Here is a 26147-nt window from a genome sequence, read left to right as displayed (position 1 = left end):
CAAAATCTTTAAATAAAAAAAAATATTTGCTTCGGTTTCCCAAATCCTAATTCTCACAGAGTGATGGGAAGGAGACCAGGTGACATCTGCACATTCAGTTGGATGCATTCAAGGAGAGGGACCTATAACATTCCAACTGCTAACTAATTATTGCTACCAGTGAGAGCTGACTATATACCAGTTCATATTCTAAGCATTTAAATTTTAATTTTTTTATTGTTTTTAAAGATTTTATTTATTTATTTGACAGCAAGAGACACAGCGAGAGAGGGAACACAAGCAGGGGGAGTGGGAGAGGAAGAAGCAGGCTTCCCGCAGAGCAGGGAGCCCGATGCGGGGCTCGATCCCAGGACCCTGGGATCACGACCTGAGCCGAAGGCAGACGCCTACCGACTGAGCCACCCAGGCGCCCTGCTAAGCATTTTAATTTTTAAAAAAACTTTTTACAAATTGAAATATAAATAACATGACATAAAATTAACTATTTTAAAGTGTACACTTCGGTGGTCTCAATATATTCACTATATTGGGCAATCATCACTGCTATCCAATCCTAGAATATTTCCATCACCCCAAACGGAAATGCTCTACCAATAAGCAATTAGTCCTACCTTCTCCCCACTCCCATCTCCTGGTAACCATGACTCGATCTTCTGTCTCTACAGACTTGCCTTTTCCAGACATTCCATAGAAATGTAATCACACAATATGTGGTCTTTGGTATCTGGCTTCTTTCACATAACAATGCCTTCTAGGTTTATCCACACTGTAGCTTATATCAGTACTTCAACCTCTTTACCACAGAATAATATTCCATTGTATAGATATACCACATTTTATTTAACCATTCATCAGTTGGTAGAAATTTGACTTACTTCAACTTTTTAGTTATTATAAGTAATGCTGCTATGAACATGCTGTACAAGTCTTTGCAAAGAGTAAGTGCTTTACTTTTTTTTTAAAGATTTTATTTATTTATTTGACAGAGAGAAGGGGAGAGAACACAAGCAGGGGGAGGGGCAGGCAGAGGCAGAGGGAGAAGCAGGGAGCCTCATGTGGGGCTCCATCCCAGGACTCTGGGATCATGACCTGAGCTGAAGGCGGGCTCTTAACCGCCCGAGCCACCCAGGCGCCCCCAGACTAAGCACTTTAAAAACACTCACACAACCCTTATAACAACCTTTGAGATAAGTGGTATCATCATCATCACTGTCATCCTCATTACTATTATTATCTTCATTTTAAAGATGAGGACACTGAGACAGTGAGGTTAAAAAACTTGCCCAAGGTCACCAAGGCTGTAAGCGGAAGAATGAGGATTTGAATCAGAGCAGACTGATTCTATCCATGTCCTTAACAACTAACCATGCTGCTCCATTTAAGTGCACTTCTAATCCATTTTCTTTGTCCCCAGTGCTGCTGTTTATCAGATACTCCCCAGCTGTCATCTGTTTTATTGCCAATAGCCTCCCAAGTGCTCTCCCAGGCTTTAGTCTCATCACCCTTAAATACACCTTTATTTTGGCACCAATGTACCCTTTCTAAAACATAACTTGGACTGTCCTGACCCTTGCTTAAAGTCCTTCTATGGCTCACTATCATCTAACAGTGGGTGAAACTGTAGTGAAATCTTATGTGGAAATCCAATAAGCATATTAGGTTTGAAAGCAGAGATCCTATGCTCTTGTTGAACAAGAGGGAACAACGGGGAGTGGTTGAATGTATTTGTGAGGAAAACATGACCTCTAAGCCTGGCCTCACATACCTACTTTCTCAGAGAAGGCATCTTAGACATTTCCAAAGAACCCTTAGAACTTTTGGAATAAGTCAAAAACCACCAGCACATCACTTAATCCTCTTTAAAAAACTAGTTCTAGTTCCCTAAATATACCAAGTTGTTTCACACCCTAAAGTCTTTACTACATTACCCCTCTGGAAAACTGATTTCCACTCATCAAACTTCTCATACTTGAAAACTCTGCTCAACCATTACTTCCTCCATAGACTTCTCTAACCCAACCCTTGCTCCAACAATTGCAAATACTGCTCACCATCTTTATCACATTGCTATTGTTGATGTCCCTCGTACAATACAGCACTCAAAACGGAAGATAATATTCTAGATATGGTGTGACTGCCACAAAGGGTAAGAGCACTACAACTCTTTTTTTTTTTTAAAGATTTTATTTATTTGAGAGAGAGAGAAAGTGAGAGAGAGCATGAGAGGGGAGAGGGTCAGAGGGAGAAGCAGCCTCCCCACTGAGCAGGGAGCCTGATGCGGGACTCGATCCCGGGACTCCAGGATCATGACCTGAGCCGAAGGCAGTCGCTTAACCAACTGAGCCACCCAGGCGCCCAGAGCACTACAACTCTTTCAGCAAATCTGAAATGGAATCTGGAATCAAGCAGCCAAGTACTGCCCCGAACAGTTTTGTGTCATAATCTGCCAACATTAGGATAAAGTTCCCAGCTTTACACCTAGAGCAGAAACTTCCATGCACCACGATTCAACACCTCAAGCGACCTTGCAAAATTCTGGATCAAACCAAACATGTTCTTCAGTCCTATACCAAACCTGCCAAGTACTGCTAACTAAACAACCCATAAAAAAAGCCACAAGTGGAATCCCAATAAAGTTAAGATCTCCAACAACTGCTAATCTATCCATGCTGCCTATCAGTCCTTCAACTTGTCCCCTTATCATCTACTTCTTTCATTTCCTTTAGCTGTTAGTCCACGATCTCACCTCAGCATACAAACTGTTTACCTACTTTTCAAACACTAGTATTAGGTCGTCAGACTCCAAACTTTAATCCCCCAAACATCAATCTCACACAAATACTTCTACAAACTTACCAGCCTTCAACTCCTCCTCGAGGAATGCCCCATTAAATCTTCCTCCCTCCCATATAGCTGCATTTCCTCTGGCTCTACTGGTTCTTTCCCCTCAAAATAAATATAGACATAAAGTCAAATATATAATAAAAAGACAACAGGGGCGCCTGGGTGGCTCAGTCAGCTAAGTGCCCAACTCTTGATTTCAGCTCAGGTCATGATCTTGGGATCGTGAGGTCGAGCCCCTTGTTGGGCTCCGTGCTCAGAGGAGAATCTGCTTGAGATCCTCTCTCTCCTCCCTCTGCCCTTCCCCTTCCCACCCCCACTCATGTGCGTGCTCTCTCTCTCTCTCTCTCTCTCAAATAAATAAATAAATCTTAAAAAAAAAAAGAAAACACACATTCAACCAATGCCCCTTTTAGTTACTGGACCTCTTTCTTTCCTTCTCATCATAGCCAAGTTGCTCAGGAATCATTTATATCACTGGCCTCCAAAGGGTGCTGATTTTATCTTAGTGGTTGCTCTGGGGATTATAATGTGCATCTTAAATTATCACAATCTACTTCCAACTAACACTGACTTGATTCTGGTAAAATATAGCAACTTTATTCCAATATGACTCCATTTCCTCAACCTTCCTTTAGTTACTTATATTGTGTCAATATATATGAAAAATGCAGAAATAAAGTGTTATAAATACTTCATGAAGCCCTTTTTTGTCTTTTAAAGAAACTAAGAGAACAGGAAAAAGTGTATTTATATGGTCTTTTATTTCCTACAGATTCATCTTTTCTGATTTTATTTCCTCCTATGGATATAAGTTACCATTTGGTGTCATGTCCTTTCATGACATGACAAGGAAGCTTGAGCACTTCCTTACAATGTCTTATATAGCAGGTCTGCATATAAGAAATTCTCTCAGTCTGGTTATTTGGGAATGTGTTTATTTTGCCTTCACTTTGAAGGACAGTTTTGCTAGATACAGAATTTATGGTTCATGAGGTTATGTTTTGTTTTTTATTTTGGCATTTTAAATATGTCAGTCCACTGCCTTCGGCCTCCATTTTTTTCTGATGAGAACTCAGCTATAAGTCATACTGTTGTTACCCTGTGCATGATGGGTCATTTTTCTCTTGCTGCTTTCAAGATTCTGTCTTTGTCTTTCAGCAAATTGACAATATGCGTTTATGTGTATCTCTTTTGGGTTTATCCTACTTAAGATTCATTGAGCTTCTTGAAACTGTAAATTATTGTTTTTTATACATTTCAGAAGTTCTTAGTCATCATTTCTTCAAGTATTTTTTTCTGTCCCTTTCTCTCTTTCCTCTCCTTCCGGGATTCCCATTACAAACATATTGGTACACTTGACCTTGTCCCACAGGTCTCCAAGGCTCGGATTATTTTTCTTCAGTGACTTTCTCTCTGTTCTTCAGATTAGATTTTTCACTATTAATATTTCAAGTTTGCTGGTTCTTTCTTCTGCCACTTCAAATCTGCTATTGAACACATCTAGTGAAATTTTCATTTCGGTTACTGTACCTCTCAATCCTAGAATTTCCGTTTTGTCCTTTTTTATCATTTCTATTTCCTTACTGAGATTCCCTATTTGTTGAGTCATTGTCATCATGATATTTTCCACTTAGACATGGTTTCTTTTGTCTGAGCAAATGTATAATAATTGCCATGAAGTTTTTGCTAAAAATAACATCAAGACCTACTCAGGAAGTTTCTATTGGCTACTTTTCTTTCTGAGTAGGGATCACATGTTCCCGGGTTTTTTTCTTCAACATCTACAGTGTTTGCTTTTTTTTTTTTAATAAAACTACATATTATAGATAATATGTTTAACCAATTCTGGATTATGATTTTTCCCCTTGAGGACTGTTATTGTTGCTGCTTTTGTTTTTTGTTTTTTAGCAACCCTCTTGGAAATAATTTGAGAATCCATTCCCCTGTGGTATGCAGCCATTGATTTTCCTGCTAAATTAAAAAAAAAAAATCTTATTTTTATTCTTTAGCATGGCTTCCTTGAAGTCATCCCTATGTCTACACTGATTAGTGACCCGGCCAGTAGACTTTTCACCCTCTGCTGACAAATCTGTTGGTGAGTTCAAGAGTGCATTCAGAGTTCAGAAAGCTTCAAAGTCGGCCTCAGCTTTTACTCTTTGCTGGACTTTCTCAGCACTTCTGAGCAGATGCCGGTCCCCCAGTAAGCCAGACGTGAATGAAGACTTATCTTATCCTGTTGTGGTTCTCTCATTAACAAGACCTCCCTCCTAAATTTCTGGCTAGTTAACCATTCTGCGGCTTGACCCTAGCAACACTGCACCCTCTAGCTAGCAAGGCTCTGAGCCTTCCACATTTGTTTCCTACCAAACTTGCTATTTTTACTGACAACACATCTGGGCACCAGGGTTTTCTGGGTTTTGGGGTTTTGTTTGTTTGTTTTGTTTTTGTCCAAATCACATCAGCTACCTCTGGTAACAAAGCTGTTGGATTTAAGGGCAGCCCAGCCTTGAATGCATTATGTTTTCCCTTGGGGAGGGAAAGGAAAGGCTATAGAGGCTCAAGCAAAAGACCAAAGCCTCCCATTATTCTTAACACAAAGTCAAAAGATTTTCATTAATTAAAGCTTCTCAATTTAATACCTGCCACTGATTCATTTTCAGAGCCCTAATGGTTATTTTTGACAATCCTGCCACTTTTATATTTGTTGTTTAGATAGAATATTTGCCAACTTCTCCACTGTGTCACTGCAAGAAGTCCTGTTACTTCTACCTATCTCATCATTTTCAATTGCTAATCTGTATATATTTTAGAATGTAGTTATTGTATTCTATAACATTTATGTAAATATATTTTAATAAATTAGAGTGCACAATTTAAATGATGTTATTAATATGTTCTGTGATCAACTTTAGAAAACACTCTTAAAAACTCTCCATTTCCCCTTCCTTGCTATGCACTCACACCTCACCCCATTACATTCTGATTTCTATTCTTATTCCACTAGTGAAACAGCTCTAAGAGCACTGAGAACCTCTCTGTCACAAAGCCAGAATCTACCTCTCAGTCCTTACCATATTTTACCTTTCTCCTTCATTCAATAATGCTCCTTTTTGAAATTCCTATTTTCCTTGGCTTTTATAATACCAAAATCTTATTTCATCAACAGCAATTTTTTCATGTACTTCATGGCCTTACTTTCAACATAAATACTAATCGTACTAGGGGTCTTATCCTTAAACCTATTCTTTTCTGTATGATCCTACGTCAATGACCAACTACCACTTATCTGTTGATGAAACAATATCCTAGGTTCCATCTTATCCCTGACCCCCTAACTACCGTATCCAATGAGTTGATGCGCAACTTTTACCTAACTGATGCCTCAAACTCACCATGTCTAAAGTAACACAGTTCATCCAATCTATTTTTCACTCTTATATTCTATATCTTAGTAAATGACACTACCATTCACACCAATAACAGGGTAAGAAACTGAAAAATCATCTTAAAACCCTCTTACTTATTTTCTCCTTTAACACTGTGATTTTCAAAAGGTTTATTAGTAATTCCCTGATATGCTTAATTAATCTAAAATTTAAGAATACTGGCCACATCTTTTACATAGACAATGATTAAAAAAAAAAAGCCTTAAAAAGAAGATGAATTGTTATTCTGTAAGTAGAGGAGAGGCCCTGCCTATGCCCAAATCTCAGTAATACTCATCTAAAAAAAATCTGTCTCACCCTCTCTTTAAATGGGTATTTAATAGCAAAAGGGTAAAAAAATACTTCATATTGAATGCTAATATGTCCATGACCTAAAATTTCAACACAGAAATTTGGTTTCTATTTGTAATAAAAGATCCTCCCTGAAATACTTAAGTGAAGTCTTTTTATACAGAAGAACGGATTCTTCAACCTGGTGAGTGGGGAAAAACATGTACTCTGGAGTCCGAGAGTCCTTGGGTTAAATCTCAGCTGTATTACTGATTAGTTATACCTTAGGCGAATTATTTAGCCTCCTTGAATCTCAGTTTCTTTGTAAAATGATGATTAAAAATATCTATATTTCAATATTAAAATGAAAGAGATGAAGTCACTACCTTACTTCAATACCTCATCATCCTCAGATATTACCTTACAGCTTCCTAACTGGCACTGGTAGGTTCCATCCCAATTCTTTCTCACGTGGCAGTAATTCAAGATAATGCTCAATTATTTTATACTCTTGGTTCATTCATGCACTCACTCTTCCATTCAGTGGACAGTTACTGATTATTCCCCTCAGTAAATATTTGAGTCCATCAGTATGAACTGGAGAGCAAGAAGAGATGTAGAGAAAGATACAGTGGTGAGCAGACATCACCCGTGAACTTGTGGAGTTTGGTGTCTGGTGGAGAAAGAAACCATTATATAATTACAAAAATAAATGTAAAACCACAACAGATATAAGTACCACTAAGAAAGGATATAGTGCAATGAGAGGGTGTGATAGGGGAATTGGCCAAGTCAGAAACGTTCGGCAAAGCCCTTCATCATTTATTGAGCCTTTCTTATCTTACCAGCCTCATTTCCGGGCATTTTCTCACATATAGTTTGTCTTTCAACCATACTACACAACTTAGGAATATGAAATGTGCCATGCTTTCTCTCATCTTGAAATCTTCCAAACAGGCTACAACATTTCTGCAATACCTTGTTTGCCTACTTAATTCCAGCAAGAATCCAAACAGGTAGTTCTTCATTACTTCTTTAATGCCTTCACCACACATGGTGCTAATATTAATCACCACCTCCACTTGGAAACTGATTTTCTCCTTTGTACATGACTAGCATTTTATGGGGAGATATTCTGAAATTATGCCCAAATCCTGTCTTCTTCAGTATCAGTTTCCCAGGGTGATGAAACAACTAACCACAAGGTAGGTGACACAAAATAACTGTAATTTATTCACTCACAGTTCTGGAAGCAATAAGTCCAAAACTGCAGTATCACCAGGGCTTCACTCTATCTGGAGGCTTTAGGGGAGAATCTTTTCCACACCTCTTCTAGCGGTGGGGACTGTCAGTTTTCCTTGACTTGTGGCTGCATCACTCTGATCTACTTTGGTCTTTTTCAAGACTGTTTTGGCTATTCTGGGTCCCTTATAATTCCACACAAATTTTATAATCCACTTGTCAACTTCTACAAAAACGTCAGCTCAGATTCTGATGGGGATGGTACTGAATCTACATTATCAGTTTGAGTAGTGAGTAGTATTGCCATCTTAACGTTAACTCTTACAATCCATGAACATGGGATGTTTTCCCAATCATTTAGATCTTCTTAAATTTCTTTCAACACTGTCTTGTACTTTTCAGACCATAAAATCCACATTTCTTCTATTAAATTTATTCCTAAGTATTTTATTATTGATGCTATTGTAAACTGAATTGTTGTATTTCTTTCATTTTCAGATTGCTCATTATAAGGATACAGAAATACAACTGACTCACATATATTGCTCTTGGATCCTGCAACCTTGCTGAACTCTTATACAGTTCTTATAGTTTTTTAGTGGATTCTTTAGGATCTTCTTATATATAAATCTTATATATAAAGATTATATCATCTGTAAGTAGAGTTAGCTTTACTTCTGCCTTTCCAATCTAGATGTCTTTTATATAAGTCTTTCTTTGCCTAACCACTGTGACTAGAACCTCCAGTACAATGTTTAAATAGAAATGGAAAGAGATGAAATCTTTGTTTTATTCCTATTTGGAGGAGAAAAACATCTAGCTGTTCACCATTAAGATTTGATGTTAGCCATGGGTTTTTCAGACATCCTTTATCAAATTAAGTAAGTTCCCTTCTATTTCTAGTTTGTTGTTTTTATCATGAAAAGATGTTGGATTCTGTCAAGTGCTTTTTCTGCATCTGATACGACTGTGTCATTTTTGTTTTTTCTTTCATTGATATATTACATTAATGGATTTTTGTATGGATAACCAACCTTGCATTCCTGGGATAAGTGCCACTTGGTCATAGTGTGTAATTCATTTTTTTTTTTCAGAGAGGGTAGGGGGGAGTTGTGGAGGGAGAGGGAGAGAGAAAATCCCAAGCAGGCTCCATGCCCAGTGCAGAGCCTGAACTGCAATCATGACCTGAGCCAAAATCAAGAGTCAGATGCTTAACCGACTGAGCCACCCAGGTGCCCCATGTGTAATTCTTTTTATATGTTAACTATTTTGTTGAGGATTTTTGCATCCACAGTCATAAGGGATATTGCCCTGTAGTCTTCTTTTCTTGTGATGTCTTTGTCTCATATTGGCATCAGGGTAGTACGGTAGTACTGACTGACCTCACAGAATGGGTAGGGAAGTATCCATTCCTATTCTTTTTTTTTTTTTTTTTTAAGAAGTATTTGCAAATAATTGCTATTAATTCTTCTTTAAATGTCTAGTAGAATTCACCAGTGATGCCATCTGGGCCTGGACTTTATAGGTAGTTTTTTTATTATTGCTTCAATCTCTTTACTTAATATAAGTCTATTCAGATTGCCTATCTCTTCTTGAATCAGTTTCAATTGTTTGTGTCTTTCTAGGAATTTGCCCATTTTATCTAAGTTAAATGATCTGCTGGTTTATAATTGTTCAGGTATTCCTTTATAATAATTTTTATTTCTTTAAGGTGAGTGGTAATGTCCACTCTTTCATTTCTTATTCCAGTAATTTGAGTCTTTCTTTTTCTCTTGGTCAGACTAGCTAAAGATTTGTCAATTTTGTTGATCATTCCAACGAACCAGCATCTGGTGTCTTGACTTTATCTATTGTTTTTCTATTCTCTATTTAATTAATTTCTGCTATAATCTTTATTGTCTCCTTCCTTCAGCTTGGTTTAGGTTTGATTTGTTCTACCTTTTCCAATGTCTTATTTTTTTTGTTTGTTTTGTGAGAGAGAGAGAGCATGCATGAGCCGGGGTAGGGACAGAGGGAGAGGGAGGGAGGGAGACAGAGAATCTTAAACAGGCTCCATGCCCACCACAGAGACCAATGCAGGGCTCAATCTCATGACCCTGAGTTCAGGACCTGACCTGAAATCAAGAGTTGAATACTTAACCGACTGAGTCACCTAGGCACCCCTACATTATAATTAGAAAAAAAATTTTTTTTTTAGTGAATGCTCTAAGGTTTACTGTACGTAGGGTTTACTGTATGTATTTTATCTTATCCAAATGGGCTTCTAACTCACCCAGGACTCCGTGGATCTCTCCTGTTTCCTGAGATAGTTTAATTTTCCAGTTATTATATGGAACTATTACTCTTTTATAGCTCTATTCCTTTTACTCCCTTTTGTAGTAATTTTTTAATAAACATCACATCAATTAATGTTACAAATCCAACAATACATTGTTGTAATTATTTCTTTACCATCTGTAGTGATTTCCTTAGCCCACCATCGCTTTTATCACACACCTCCTTTGTGCTGTTATTGGCAAATATATTACCCATATTATATTATAGGGAATGCATTATACATATATATATTATTTCATACACCTGCTTCTTAAATATGTTAAGAGAAGAAAGGAGAAAAGTATGCATCTCCTCTGTCTTTTACAATTACGTAATTACCTTTATTGGTGTTCTTTCTTTGTCTATGTGGACCCAAATTACCATCTGGGGTTACCTGTTTTTACCCTAAAGAACTTCCTTGAATATTTCTTGTAAGGTGGGTCTCTCAGTTTTTGATGACTGGGGAAAGGTTTTATTTTGCCTTCATTTTTTAAAAATAGCTTTACTGGATGTAAGATTCTGGTTAAGAGGTTTTTCGCTCTGAATACTTTGAAAATGTTGGGCGCCTGGGTGGCTCAATCATTAAGTGTCTGCCTTCAGCTCAGGTCATGACCCCAGGGTCCTGGGATTGAGTCCCACATTGGGCTCCTTGCTCAGTGGGGAGTCCGGTTCTCCCTCTCCCTCTGCCCCTGCTTGTGTCCCCCTCTCTCACTGTGTCTCTGTCAAATAAATAAAATCTTTAAAAAAAAATAAAAAAAAGAATACTTTGAAAATGTTATCCTGTTGCCTTCTGGCCTCCACTATTTGTGCTGAAAAATCCAACGTGAACCTAATGGGGCTCCCTTTAAGTGACATGTCATCTTTCTCTTGCTGCTTTCAATATATTCTCCTTGTCTTTGACTTTCATTATTCTTTCACTATGTATCTGTTTGAGGATCTCTCTTTTTTTTTTAATTACTATGTTATGTTAATCACCATACATCACATCATTAGTTTTTGATGTAGTGTTCCATGATTCATTGTTTGTGCATAACACCCAGTGCTCCATGCAGAACGTGCCCTCTTTAATACCCGTCACCAGGCTAACCCATCCCCCCACCCCCCTCCCCTCTAGAACCCTCAGTTTGTTTTTCAGAGTCTACCATCTCTCATGGTTCATCTCCCCCTCCGATTTCCCCCCCTTCATTCTTCCCCTCCCGCTATCTTCTTCTTTTTTTTTTAACATATAATGTATTATTTGTTTCAGAGGTACAGATCTGTGATTCAACAGTCTTGCACAATTCACAGTGTTCACCGTAGCACATACCCTCCCCAATGTCTATCACCCAGGCACCCCATCCCTCCCGCCCCCCACCACTCCAGCAACCCTCAGTTTGTTTCCTGAAATTAAGAATTCCTCATATCAGTGAGATCATATGATACACGTCTTTCTCTGATTGACTTACTTTGCTCAGCATAACACCCTCCAGTTCCATCCACATCGTTGCAAATGGCAAGATTTCATTCCTTTTGATGGCTGCATAATATTGTTTGAGGATCTCTTTGTGTGTAATCTTACTTGGATTTTGTTTAGCTTTCTGCCTACGTAAGTTATTGTTTTTCAGTAATTTGTGACGTTTAACAGCCATTATTTCCTTGCATGCTTTTTTTTTTCCTTTCTCATCTTCTGGTACTCCCATTAGGCATATGTTGTTGTACTTGATAGTGTCCCACATTTCTCTAAGGCTCTGTTCGTTGTTCCTAGTTTTTCTTTTTCTTCTTGAAGTTACATGATCTCCATCAATCTAACTACACATCTGCTTCTTCTTCCAGGTCAAATCTATAGGTAAGCCTCTCTAATGAATTTTTTATTTCAGTTATTTTACTTCCAATTCCATAGTTTCCATTTGGTTCATTTTCTTAATTAACTCTATTTCTTTATCAATACTCTAATTTGATGTGACATTGTCATCATACCTTCCCATGCTACTTTAATTGTGAGTTACTTTATTTCTGTGAACACGTCTATAATGGCTACTTTAGAGTCTTTTCCTGATAAATCTGACATGCAGTGTCTCTGACAGTTTCTTGGCTTGCTTTTTTTCCAGTGCATGGCTCATACTTTCCTGTTTCTCTGCATGTCTCATATTTCCTTATTGTTGGAAACTACATATTTTAGATAATATATCATAGCACCTCTGAGTACTGGTACATGTCTCTCCTTCTAGAACATGTTGTTATTTGCTTATTTGTTTAGTGACTAGTGGACTGTTTCAGTGAAATTTATGCCCCCATCCACAGTGTTCAGCTTCTAATGTTGTTCCTCAGGAAGCACAGATTTGGTTTGAAGCACAGTTACCCTCAGATCACTGGATCACCATGGACTGGGAGGGCTCTCTTCCCATCTTTCCTTAACCGCACCCAGCTGTTAGACTCCAATAATTGATGGCTGGTTGCTCTATTGTTTTCAACAATGCCCTGAGGAATAAAGTGGTCTGTAAACAATCCAATCAAATTCTGGTTCCTTGAAGGAATAGTTTCTGAGATCAGTGTTTGATTTTTGTTCTGACCTCTGGAAGGCTGTTGGGATTTTTATTCTCTGGAAATCTCCTGCAAACTAGCTAGACTACGGTATAGCTTGTATCTTGAATCTCCTCTCAAATGCCTTTTACCACAACCTCCACTGTACTTTAGAATACTTTTAGGCTTCAACTTCTTCGTTCTCTGTTGCAAATGAGGGAACAAATTAGGAGCTATCTGTTTTATGGTTCGTTTCTCTCTCTGGGCAAATCTTTGAGCCAGTGCTCTAAAGCTAGTTGTGGGGGACAATGGCAAAGTTCTCTCTGAGTGATACTCCCACTGTAGGAGCTGAGAGCTCAATGGAAGGAGAAGGGGCATAGTCTGGGGTCCTCTCAGTTTTCCTCTCCTGGGATGGAACAACCAACTTACAATCTGAGGCAAAAGTGATCTGGGCCCCAGTATTCTCAACATGCTGCAACCAAATTCCACAAGTAGGGGCTAGGCCAAAGGGAGTCCTTGCTCCTGCACTACACTCACCCAGGACTTAGCTGCAGCAACAGGCAGCTGGGGACAGGAAGAGAATGCTGACATCGTGTTCCTCCCAGGAGCCATGAGTTTAGGTTGGAGGTGTGGGGTCCTGTGTTCTAGACTACAGTAGTCCTAACTGGAATCTCCACCTCACTGAACTGGCAAGAAGAAAAGAGGGAGCAGTACCGGTTTAAAAACCATTCTCAGGGCACCTAGGTTGCTCAGTCAGTTAAGTGTCTGCCAGGGTCGTGGGATCAAGCCCCACGTCAGGCTCCCTGCTCAGCAGAGAGCCTGCTTCTCCCTCTCCCTCTGCCTGCTGCTCTGCCTACTTATGCTCTCTTTCTCTCTCTCTGTCAAATAAATAAAATCTTTTAAAAATAAAATAAAATAAAATAAAAACCATTATCAGGGGCGCCTGGGTGGCTCAGTCAGGTTAAGTATCTGCCTTCGGCTTGGGTCATGACCCTGGAGTCCCTGGATCGAGTCCCACACCGGGCTCCCTGCTCATCAGGGAGTCTGCTTCTCCCTCTGCCTCTGCTCCTTCCCCTGCTCTTTTCTCTCTCTCTCTCTCAAATAAATAAATAAAATCTTAAAAAAAAAAAAACCCACTCTCATTTCTTACCAAATTTTCATACATGTTCTTGAATAAATGTCTCTTCACTTGCTGTTCAAACTTAGGACCATGGTTTAGGGGGTTTTCATCGTTTCCATGTTTCACTGGGAAGCGGGTCAGCAGAGCTCCTCACACTGTCACGACAGAAGTCACTCTCCCCGTTGTTAACTTTAACATGGATGTGAAGGATCAATACGTGTGTGATCTAGGGCTCTATATGTGTAATCTCATTTAATCTTCACAACTGTGGCACAGACACTATAGACCATGATTTTAAGTGAATCCCAGAATCATTTAATAACTTGCTCCAATTAAACAGCAAATAGGGGTAAGGGGCTGATTCCAACCAGGCCTAACTGCCTCCGAAGCTCATGTTTTGAATCATGCCTATTTTTTCATCTTTTACACAGATCCTTTTAAAAAACAGAGTTCATGGAGCGCCTGGGTGGCTTAGTCGTTAAGCGTCTGCCTTCGGCTCAGGTCATGATCCCAAGGTCCTGGGATTGAGCCCCACATCAGGCTCCCTGCTCGGCAGGAAGCCTGCTTCTCCCTCTCCCACTCCCCTGCTTGTGTTCCCTCTCTCACAATGTCTCTTGCTGTCAAATAAATAAATAAAATCATAAAAAAAAAAAATCAGAGCTCATGAAACAGTTACATCCCTGTGCAGTCACAATGATTTCTTTAGGGAATACATCATTTTCTTCCTCATCTGCATCTTTTATTATAATAGTAGAAGAAGTCCTATTCTGTTTCCTCATGCCTTACGCTGCATTTCCATAAAGAATCTCTGACCAGGGGACTTTATCTTTTCTGTACTTTTTAAAATCTGTTTTCCTGAAGATCTACCTGCTAGATTTGATGTACAATGGGTTTGGGTCTTTGATTATTATAAACATTAAAATGACAAGGTCTCTTTTCTCCCAAGATTACCTTTGTGCATAAGCACATACACAAAGCCAATTAAAAATACTATTAAGAAATGATGATACCTCCTTTAAAAGAGACTGAAGCTTCTTAGGCCCAAATCATAAGATTTCAGGGAAAAGCTGAACACACACACACACACACACACACACACACACACACACACACACACAAAATCCATATAGTCACAGCTGACCAGTCACTAATAAGAACATCCCACTTTAGAAGTGATCTCATGCTTTTAAATGTACTTAAATGAGTAAGTACCAATATTTAAAACATAAAAAAAATTCTGAACACAATTGAAACCAAAACATAACCCCAAAAATAAATAAACTAGATAAACCTAAAGTATAAGAAGAAATCTTTCTCCTTACTCACCCAAAAATAAATAAATAAATAAATAACTGACATGTCAATGCATATCTGAAAGTTTAGCCTTTACCTCTACTTGGCTCCATTTATCATTGTTACAAAAAAATTTTTTTTGGCCAGTTTTTACCACCTCAAAAAGTCCGATTTCCTGGTAGCAGATTCCACTGCTTTATTCTGCTACTGTGCCAAGTGTTGGAGAAAAAAATAGTTACTGCAGACCAAACCTCCCAAACTACAAGAATCATCAAGGGAACTGTGAACACATGGTAAGGAATATAGTTACATGTTCTATTTAAACAAAGTTTAAAGAAAGCATTAGAATGAGACTGTTTGCACCCAGTGGCTCTTTTCTCACACAACAGAGGCCCACACACCACGGGAGCCCTGCCACATGTGGTGACCCCCAGTGGAATCTGGCAACCGCAAAGACCCTTGGTTGCACGCTCAGTAGGGATGTTTGTTTTGGGAGATCTGTAATCTCAGCTGTCAACACCTGACTGAAATAAACAAAACAGCTTTGCTGAGGAAACAAAGACCTCGGCGGGACTTAAACAGGTAAACCAAAACAAATTAAAATTCTCGATGGAAACGGACAGCCCTGCGGGGCAGCATCCAGTGATACAGCTACTCAAGTGGCAAAGGCATTGACCAGCTATTTTGGGTTTGCTAGCGTGTGCTCAAGAGCTTTTTAAAGAATGCAATAGAGGTACTTACCAAATATTTCCCCTCCACTAGCATATTCTGTCACCAGATAAATCATCCGTTCTGTCTCCATAACCTGGTACAAAGGCAGGAAAGCGACAGACAGTGACACAAATGACAGGCTGATATCATAGGAAGAGAAACTAATGACCCCTCTTTTGTCATTTGAAATATTAATAACCATTAACTGCTTAAAGGAAACTTAAAACACCAGAGAGGGGAACAGGCATAAATGCTATAAAGAAGGAAGGGGGAAAATAGGTATTCCTCCACGTTCTTTAAAGTAGCACGTATTTACTACTTGAGAGAGACAGTCGTTTTGTTGTTCCTTGAGGCCTCTGCGATCTCTTAAGCTCCACAAAAGTGAGAAGCAAAGAAGCTGCCAAGAACCAGAAAGTTCACATTCAACACTGATCACCTGAAGTTCAAATATGCCCCCACCAGCCACAAAACCCAATCAAAACAAAAAAAAGCCTAGGGAAAACAAGGGGAATCACTTAGGAACTGCACAGAAATCACAGGTAGATGCGTTTTTTTTAATGGAAATGACAACTTTCTTCTCTGTATCCATTTATTCCAAATTGGGAAGAATAATGTAAATATTCAACACTTCAAGTAATATACTCATTTGTATTTTGTTTTGGTCCCTTTTTTTTTTATTTAGTTGTAATGCGTTGGCAGTCCTTTCTTCCTTTTTTACCTTTTTCATTAAATATTTTTTAAAGTAATATAGGAGTATCTATGCTCATGATAAACTTCTCAAATACCTGGTATATTTAAAAAAGGCCAAAGATTTTCTTCTTTCCAGCCCCTTCCATTTTACTCCCCCAAAGGAAACACTGTTAATAAGCTAATTTATTCTATATCTAGAGTAATGCTGACCAATAGAAAAAAATGTAGGCCTCATATATAATCATAAATAATCTTAACTTTTCTAATAGCCACATAAATAAGTAAAAAAAAAATAAAATGAAATTAACTCTAATATTTTATTTACCCAGTATACCCAAAATATTACTTAAAAAAATTTTAATTGTAAACTACTTCAGTTTTCACATTAATGAAGATTAATAAAATCAAAAATTCAGTTCCTCATTCGCTCTAGTCACATTTTAATACTCAATAGCCAAGTGTGGCCAGTGGCTATCATATTGGGCAAGAGAGTTTTAGACTTTCACCGTAATTCACAGTTAATTATTTTGCTAAATTATTTCCCAGTTACTTGATCTTTGACATCTTTACACATTAATACCATATAACAGCATTACGTGTTATAAACACACATCTTTTGAATGGTTTCATGGTACTCTGTCATACAAGTGCACATTACTTTTCCTATCTAATAACTGTATCATCTTTTTTTTCTCTTTAATTTTTAAGAACTCTATATATTGGTGATATTAGCTCACTGTATGTTACATGCATCGCTGTCAGCCTCTTCCTGTATGTTGATTTACACAACAACAACGACAAAAGTAAGTGCTCTAAATATATGCAGGTGTTGAGGAAAAAAAAGAAAAGAAAAAAATAAATGTCATATTGTATATCTCCTCTGTACCCCTGGGTGTATAGACTTTTATTGACTGCAAATGTTCTTTTACTGTTGAATTTTTCAGTAGTTCAAAAACTTTCCTATACAGTTACCTATATTTGGCTCCCTCTATAAACTGACAAGACTGAAGTTTTGGCAAATGACCTGAAAACTACCTGGATACTATTTATAAAGACAATTTGACAGCCATTCACCTTGGCAGCTTGGAATCCCCCATTAACAATACTAGCTGCCAGAGAGCAAAATTAAAGCTTGAAAGAGGGCATTGTTCAAAGCCAGGGCTGAAACTATGAGAACTCTTATTGGCTAATGAAATCTTGGGTAAGAAAGATCAATTTGGATAGTTCAGTTATAAGGTTAATACCCACAAGTTAACATCTTGAGGAAAGTCAGCCTCATAAGCCCTACAACTATTTAAAGATGATTTATTTTAAAAAGTGAGGTCAAGAAGTTTACTCGGTCGATCAGGATAGGAAGGAAGCAGAGGTTAGACACCTCCGAGTTTGCAGACACAAGTCTTCAGGCAACACCAGGAAGCTTTCACGGGTTTGCTTCTGGGGCACAACATAGGTGTGGTTCAACAGAATTCAGTCTGATACATTTCAACAAGTCTGCTCCTGCTGATCTAATTCATTTCATGATGTGAGCAGCTGATGCCAGAAAAAAGCCCTAGAGCTGTAGCCTTAACCACACACACTAACATCACAACATGCTTTCTTTTCCATAAAATTAATAGACTATGAAAGCCTGCCCATTGTGCCTCCACCCTTACACATGGTGCCATGTCTGGGCCAGCAACCATTTACTGCGGACCAACAGCAGCAAATGAACCGAGTGGGTGGCCACTTCCTGAACAAGTAGGTGACGGCTGCTCTGGTAGAAAGCAGTGAGCAGGGCCGGCCCTAGGCAGAGGTAGAGCTTGCGGCTGCCAACACACTGCAATCTGAGAAGCACCCCAAAGCCCCACCTCTCCCAAAATATCTCTTCCACCAGCCTGCTAAGGCAAGGTCTTCTCTCTCTAGCTGGCTTGAAATTCCAGGCATTAGATTTACTGCTTTTGCAGTAAGGTAAGGGAATCATTGTTGAGGATGGCATGAAATATGCATGGTTCTTGGGAAGGTAAGAAAACTAGAATGGAAATCTCTTCTATTGTGCCAAATCAACCTCGTGGTTATCAAAATTATCAAACGCTACCTTAGGAAACCAAGTCTAGGGCCCTACTAGAAAAGAAGTGAGTTCTGACTAATACAAGGAGCCATACTTAAAATATCCTTCGCCATCATAAGTCGTACCAGGATCACAGAAATCAGTATTTAAGGAATGTTATAAAAAGATAATGTTATGTTCACCTCTAGCTTTTCATCCCCAAAAATTCTCCGTTCCTTTGGCTTTCCCATTCTGTTTTAGGATTCAGATCTACATAAATAAGTTCTTGTCATCTTCTGAATAATCCTTTTGTGTAATCCTCACAAAGGATGGTACCCGAGTTTTAAAGAACAAGTTTAAAAGGCCTACATGGGTAAGGTAGATCTTACTAGTAAATAGCCAGGTAAAACATAGGTGCTGAGTGGGAAATAAAAGGGCAGGAAAACAGTAGGATAGACGTGTGAACACAGAAACCAAGAAAAGTTGCAGATGTTCACCCAGACACCTTTTCTTCTATACACACAAGTGACTATTCTGGGTTCTTCATTACCATACACTATGCCACTAAGGAACCTACCTGGTAGAGCCTGATGATGTGGGGGTGGCAAAGCATTTTCATAATTTGAACTTCCCGGAAAATCTTCTTCAAGTTTTCTTCATCCAGCTGGGTCTTGTCTATGATCTTGATAGCAACCTGAGAACAGAGGAAGAAAATTTACTCTAATGCATGATTAAAAGCAGTCCATTAAGGAAAATTAAATCCACTTTAAAACATTATATTCCACAAAATACAAGTTGCCAGCATTTTGTTTACAGAATGTCAATGAATAAAATTATTTTACTCTTTCTATAAAGTCAGGAAATGGATTCCTAGCAAGTTGGTCTCAAAGGAACAGATTCCAAAAGCTAGTGGGTCTTTCTGCCATTTCTTAAACTGCTCTGACAGTAAAACCTTATGACAAACAAAATACTTCATTACTCCATAGATGTGATCACAGTCTGGGCAAATCAGGCTTTGATGCAGACAATGGTACATCGGGTCTCTTATTAAGAGAAAATGCTTGTATCACAAGTACATGATAAGTTAGTTAAGGTTCGACCACAAATTCCACAGGTGCATCCCACATGTCACCAGGGGCTTGCATAACTCAGTAGCAGAAGTGGTATGGTATGGTGGTGGTAGTAGCACTCACCACATACCGAACACGTGCTGTGTGCCAAGCCGAATTCTTCGTGCTTTCCAAGTACTAAATCATTTAAACCTCACAATACCCTACACGATTATTAACCTTATTTCACAACTAGGGAAACTGAGACACACAGAGATTAAGTAATTTACCCAAGATTAAGCCATTTACAGCTAGTTTGTGGCAGATCCAGGACTGAAGCCCAAGTTGGTTGGCTTTACAGTCAAATTCTTAATGTTCATGCTATAAAAATCTGAAAATCTTTCTGTACTGTATATACACTGCCTCAGCATCAAACATCTATTTTGCTCATCACTGTGAAGATATCCAGCAGCACATACATTTTAAAACAGAATGAAAGATGAAGAACTTTTTTTACTCTACCAAATGTAAACTTCTTCACCATAATTAGTGAAATACTCAAAATACCGTGTTGCCCCAAAATATCAGTATATCACCGTCTCAGTCAATCCACAAATAATCAAAGAATATTAGTCTGATGAAGGACCAAGCCAAGGTAAATTCTAGCCCCTTCCAATTCCTAAAATTCTATGATTCTATACATTGAGAGAGGGAAAGGAAGCTTACTGAGAAAAAGAAAAAAAAACAAGGAAGCAAAATTTCAATAATAAATAAATGTTCAGCCCAGAGCAATAAAGACTATATGGAACTACACAGGGTTAGATGATTCAAATGTAAGAATGACTAACATAAATGTAACTTTGGAGTTGTTTCAGATATTAGAATAAGAATTGATGGAAGAAAGACCCAGGGAGACAAATTTCAGCTCAATTCAAAGAGTGTTCAAAATGATAGAATGGGATAAAGTAAGCTGGATGTAGCTCAAGCTATGAAGATTAAATCAGATACAGCCTTAACTTCAAGGAGCTCACAATCTAGTAAGGGAAAGACATACATGAAACAGACAACAATACAGCGTTGGAAACACAATCAACAAAGCTATAAACAAGGTGTGATGGTAGAACAGAGAATGGAGTATGATCTTCACCAGGGGGGAGAAGCAGACATAGGGAAAGACTTCACAAACAAAGCAGAACTTGATAAAGAACTGGGATAAGCAGAGAAGAGGGTAGGAAATTTTATGAGGAGAAAGAGCAGAATCATTAACAAATTTCACAAGCTGTTCGATGTCCTATAAGAAGGTTTGTACTGTACCCTGGATAGGGGTTATAGCTCAGTGGTAGGGCATCTGAGTGCATCTCACCCCGGACCATTACCATTTCTACTTCTCCTCACTACTGTGCCATATCACATACAGGACCTTAACTCCAGCAAATGGTCTGGTGTGTCTGTACCTGGTCCTCTAAGAACAGCTCCCCAAACACAAAAATCGCAGTACACAATGTCCTTTTATAGAACAAATATCTGGGTCTTAATTGTAATTAATTATTAATAAAAGCTTACACATGAATAGCACATTATACTTTACAGATTGCTTTCATATACATAATAAGCTTAGAAACTTGCAGCTATATGCCCATTGCAGAGCTTCCCAACCAGTGTGCTAGAAATGGGTCACAGGGATACCCAAGGCCATGCGTAGGTGGCAGTGGATCACCTCCAGCCTAAAGAAACCTCACTTGTTTACCACAGAGAAAATATTATCATTTTCTGTGTGTGCCATGAGAATGGGAAGCAATACTAAGGTCTGTTGATCATCAACTGTCCAAGGACCAGGCCTCAAATCCCCTATCCTGCCCATGCCTGTCAATGGATGGCACAGAAAAAGTAATGGGGTGGAGGATGGAGGTGTTTAATGAGGGCCTTCAATGAATTTGACCGTATTTTTGTATTTTTTCACCTGCAAGAGAGAACTGCGTCATACATAATTGGGGGAGTCATAGGGCCTCCTGATTCACATGAACCCCTTCTGAATTTCATTTGCATTCTGAGGTAATAAGCCTTTCACAAAGTTAAAGAGAAAACCAAATCTAATCATCTATGAGAACAAAGCTGGCTACAAGATCTTATATCCACTTATATGCACTTAATAACTATTTGTAATTTGAGAGAGATAATGGTATATAGCATGGATGTAGTTCTACATTCCATAACAAGTATATGTGCCTCCCCATAAAGGGAATACGGCCCCACATACTGAAATGTATTCTTATCTTTTCAGGGAAAATTGCATTAAGCATAATCTGTTCTTCGAAGATGGATACAGAGAGGTTTTAATAGATGAAAACATCAAATCCCATCTACTCTTCAACGAGATTCAGGATTCAACAAGACACGGGCAAAGCCTGGCCTAGCAGCTGAACATGGCGTCAACAGGAAGGACTCTGGTGTCAGGCAGCCTGAGTTCAAAATCTTAGAACTGTCCTTTTAATGTATAACCCTGACCAAGCTATTTAATTTTGCTATGGCTCCTCATCTAAAAAATGTGGGCAACAACAGAACCTGCTCTAAAGGTTGCTGGGGACTGACTAAGCTAATGGATGCAATCTGCCTAGTATATAATGCCGGGCATGTGGTAAACATGTCATACGCATTAATTACAGGTACTGCTGTTATCTGTTTGTTTGTTTTCTGGAATCAAGCCTTAAACGTTAGGCATTCCTTGACAAAAATGAGATTCACTTCACTAAACAACATAATCCTGGATCTCAAACACATCAGTTCCTTACTCAAGGGGCAAGTTGAGGGGGCCAACAAGCGAAATAGCTAACAATTTGTGGGCAGCATTCAGAACCAACTGGTTGCTTCCAGCTGATGTGGGAAGAACACGGAAGGAATGAAGCTGGGGGAAAAAATGCATTCCATTCGGGAATGTCACACCAAGCCACAGGACGGAACCCACAGCAAGACCTGATCCTCGGGGCTGCACCAGGGAGAGTGAGCTCTGCTTCTTCATGGCTGGCTGGGCCCCCCGCCCTCCCAGGCCAAGTACCAACGCCAGAGAAGAGGACATGCGTGCTACTTGGTCCACGTGCCTGAGAGGACCAATGAATGGAAAAGACAATGTCCGAAAGCTTCAGCTCCTATTTTAGCTGCAAACTAGAAGGTGGAGGTTTTCTAGAAAATGGAAAAATACCAGTGAAACAGAAAAATGACGACGTCAGAGAGCAGGGAGTTGGCAAGCAAGTGTGAATATTTTGAGACTACCTGAAGAGATCGATGATCGTGAATTTTCACTGCTACAGATTAGTGGTGGCTATACAATCAGGGTTTTAGCTGAAAGTACACACCCGCTGCTTGAAAAATGAAATGCGTCCAGAGCAAATGGTAAGCTGGTAGGTAAACAGAAGATAAAATCTCAAAGAATGTTTCCAGATTTTGGTGCTGAGAATCTATGAATCACATCCTTGTACTTGCATATGAAAAGTGTAACAAGTAAAAAAGGAAACTTCTAATATATTACCAAGGGATCATATATTTCTTAAAGTTTCTTGTTCTACATAGAATTCTTTTCTCTTGCAAGGGGCAGGATTTTAAGAATTGACACTGATATTAATTAAACATGGCACTGTATCCAAAGATGTTGCTTAAAAGATACAGCTTGCCCATAGCCCTTAGGAATTTCTCTACCCAAGATATTTCCATTCAATGAACCCTTTTTTTATCGGCATTGTGGCATGACAAAAGATTAAATTCAGATCGTGCCAAATTTAAAGTCACAGTTCTTTATTATTCATTCTAGAAGGGGGGAGAATAGCTATTTCCCCCTTTTAGTTCTCACTTCTAAACCACAGTTCCTTTAACTCTTACCTAATTTTTGCAAGCGCAGTAATGTTCACAGGGAATGAAGTTGAAAAAATAGTGCTTTCTTCACAACAGGCAATAATTCACTTGCATATCCTGACACCACATTCACAGGCAAGATAAGGTGACGGAATAAAAACCAATGAGCCAAGAAAAGGTTCAGTATTAAATTCAAAACAAACCACCCTTCCCCCTCACCCATCAGAAGTAAGTGGGTTCTTTCATTCAGGGATATGCGATGACAAATGGACAGTTAAAGAAAGGAACGACTTAGGAAGAAAATGCAAAGACCACAAGTGCTAAAATTCCTCCAAAAAGAGAAAGAGCACTCCCCTAAACTAGTATGCAGATGCATGCACAATAATTTCACAAAATACAGTAAGCAGACTGAATGCTTTTAAGAAGGGAAGAGAAAACATTATGACAGTGTGGAGAAAAGTTTATTTTTTTCAATGTTCTCTGAAGCAGCTCTACTCATTGAAATGTCTTAAAATTCAGGCAGATACCAAATTTTTGCCATTATGAATTATTTTCAATGGGGTTGTTTTTATCTTAGGTTTTGTAGCTAAATTTTCTTTAAGCTTTCATTTATTTATTTGAGAGAGAGAGCACAAGCAGGGGGAGCTGCAGGCAGAGGGAGAGGGAGAAGCAGACTCCTCTGCCGAGCAAGGAGCCCGACTTGGGGCTCCATCCCAGGACTCTGGGATCATGATTAAGCAAAGGCAGATGCTCAACTGACTAAGCCACTCAGGCACCCCAGTGTAATTAAATTTTTATTATCTCTCTATTTCTAGATCATTCTCAGCTCAGATCTAGTATCATTTTACGGTTGAGATCTGTCCTGTTCAATACAGAACACACCAGCCACATGTGACTACTGAGCACTAGAAATGTGGCTAATCTAATGCAAACTGATGTGCTATGAATGCTAAATAATAGACCAGATCTCAAAGCCTTAATATTAAAATGAGAATATAAATGATCTCACTGATAAATTTTATACTGATTACATGAAGAAATACCATTTTAGAGATACTAGGCTAAATAAAATATATTATTAAAAACTAATTTCAATGAAAAGGCAACTTCTGGAATGGGAGAAAATATTTGCAGACCATGTATCTGATATGGGGTTAATATCCAAAATAAACAAGGAATTCATACAACTCAACAGAAAAAAAATACAAAAAACCCAATTTAAAAATGGATAAAGGACCTAAGTAGGCATTTTCCCAAAGAAGACATACAAATGACCAACACATGCATGAAAATGTGCTCTACACATCACCAATTATCAGGGAATCGCGAATCAAAACCACAATGAGATACCACCTCATGCCTGTTAGGGTGTCTATTATCAAAGACAAGAGATAACAGATGCTGGGACAGAGACATGGAGAAAAGGGAACCCTCGTGTACAGCTGGTGGGAATGCAAACTAGTACAGTCACTATGGAAAACAGTATGGAGGGTCCTTAAGAAATTGAAAATAGAGCTACCAGATCCAGCAATCCCACTTCTGGGTGTACATCCACAGGAAATGAAGTCACTACCTCAAAGAGGTATCCGCACTCCCATGTTCAGTGCGGCATTATTCACAATAGCCAAGGAATGGAAACAACCTAAGTGTCTGTCAAGAGATAAGTGAATAAAGAATATGTAGCATATCTACCTACCTATCTACCTACCTATCTACCTACCTATCTACCTATCTACCTACCTATCTATCTACCTACCTACCTATCTCCCTATCTCCCTACCTATCTACCTATCTACCTACCTATCTACCTATCTATCTACCTACCTACCTATCTACCTACCTATCTATCTACCTATCTACCTATCTATCTACCTACCTATCTATCTACCTACCTATCGAAATCTATCTATAGATACACACACATACATATACACACACAATGGAATATTATCCAGCTTTAAAAAAAAAAAAGTCCTGTCATTTGTTTTTTCGTTTTTTTTTTTAAGATTTTATTTATTTATTTGACAGCGAGAGACACAGAGAGAGAGGGAACACAAGCAGGGGGAGGGGGAGAGGGGGAAGCAGGCTTCCCGCAGGGCAGGGAGCCCGATCTGGGGCTCGAACCCAGGACTCTGGGATCATGACCTGAGCCGAAGGCAGACACCTACCGACTGAGCCACCCAGGCGCCCCAAGTCCTGTCATTTGTGACGAGATGGATGAACCTGGTGTGCACTGTGCCAAGTGAAGTAAGTCTGAGAGAGAAAGACAACCACATTACCACATGGTATTAGTTATATGTAGAATCTTAAAAAAAAAAAAAAAGTCAAACGCATAGAAACAGAAAGTAGAAAAGTGAGTGCCAGGGGCTGGGCAGGGTGGGAGAAATAGGGACAGGTTGGTAAAAGGATACACACTTTCAGTTAAAAGATGAATAAGGTGGGGCGCCTGGGTGGCTCAGTCGTTAAGCGTCTGCCTTCAGCTCAGGTCATGGTCCCAGGGTCCTGGGATCAAGCCCCACATCGGGCTCTCTGCTCAGCGGGAAGCCTGCTTCTCCCTCTCCCACTCCCCCTGCTTGTGTTCCCTCTTGCGCTGTGTCTCTCTCTGTCAAATAAATAAAGTCTTTTAAAATTTTTAAAAAGATGAATAAGGCCTGAGGATCTAATGTAAAGCATGGCAACTATAGTTGATAACACTATTGTATAATTAAAATCTGCTAAGAGGATAGAATTTAAATGTTCTCACCAAAAACAAACAAAACAACCAACCAAACAAACAGACAAAAAAACAAATATGTGAG

The 26147-nt window shown here is 38.9% G+C and overlaps 1 protein-coding gene across 9 annotated transcripts in view; it reads right to left on the bottom strand.

Moving 5' to 3' along the window:
- Positions 1–26147, bottom strand: part of SIK3 (SIK family kinase 3) — a 237264-nt gene that overhangs the window by 90145 nt on the left and 120972 nt on the right. For 8 of the 9 annotated variants that reach the window (XM_028105779.2, XM_088017803.1, XM_088017802.1 and 5 more), the window contains 2 exons: positions 19035–19151; positions 15772–15835 (listed from right to left, as the gene is read on the bottom strand). In XM_028105779.2, coding sequence (XP_027961580.2) covers positions 15772–15835; positions 19035–19151 — 181 coding nt within the window. Of the gene's footprint in view, positions 1–15771; positions 15836–19034; positions 19152–26147 lie in introns of those variants that run through there. The other variant, XM_028105782.2, reaches the window with a different exon arrangement.

This window comes from Eumetopias jubatus, unplaced genomic scaffold (genome assembly GCF_037043125.1).
Source record: "Eumetopias jubatus isolate StellerSeaLion01/CBP00866 unplaced genomic scaffold, mEumJub1_p1.0 scaffold_13, whole genome shotgun sequence".
Classification (NCBI taxonomy): Eukaryota; Metazoa; Chordata; class Mammalia; order Carnivora; family Otariidae; genus Eumetopias; species Eumetopias jubatus.
The sequence above is the reverse complement of the archived record's forward strand: the minus strand, read 5'-3'. Positions and strand labels throughout refer to the sequence as shown.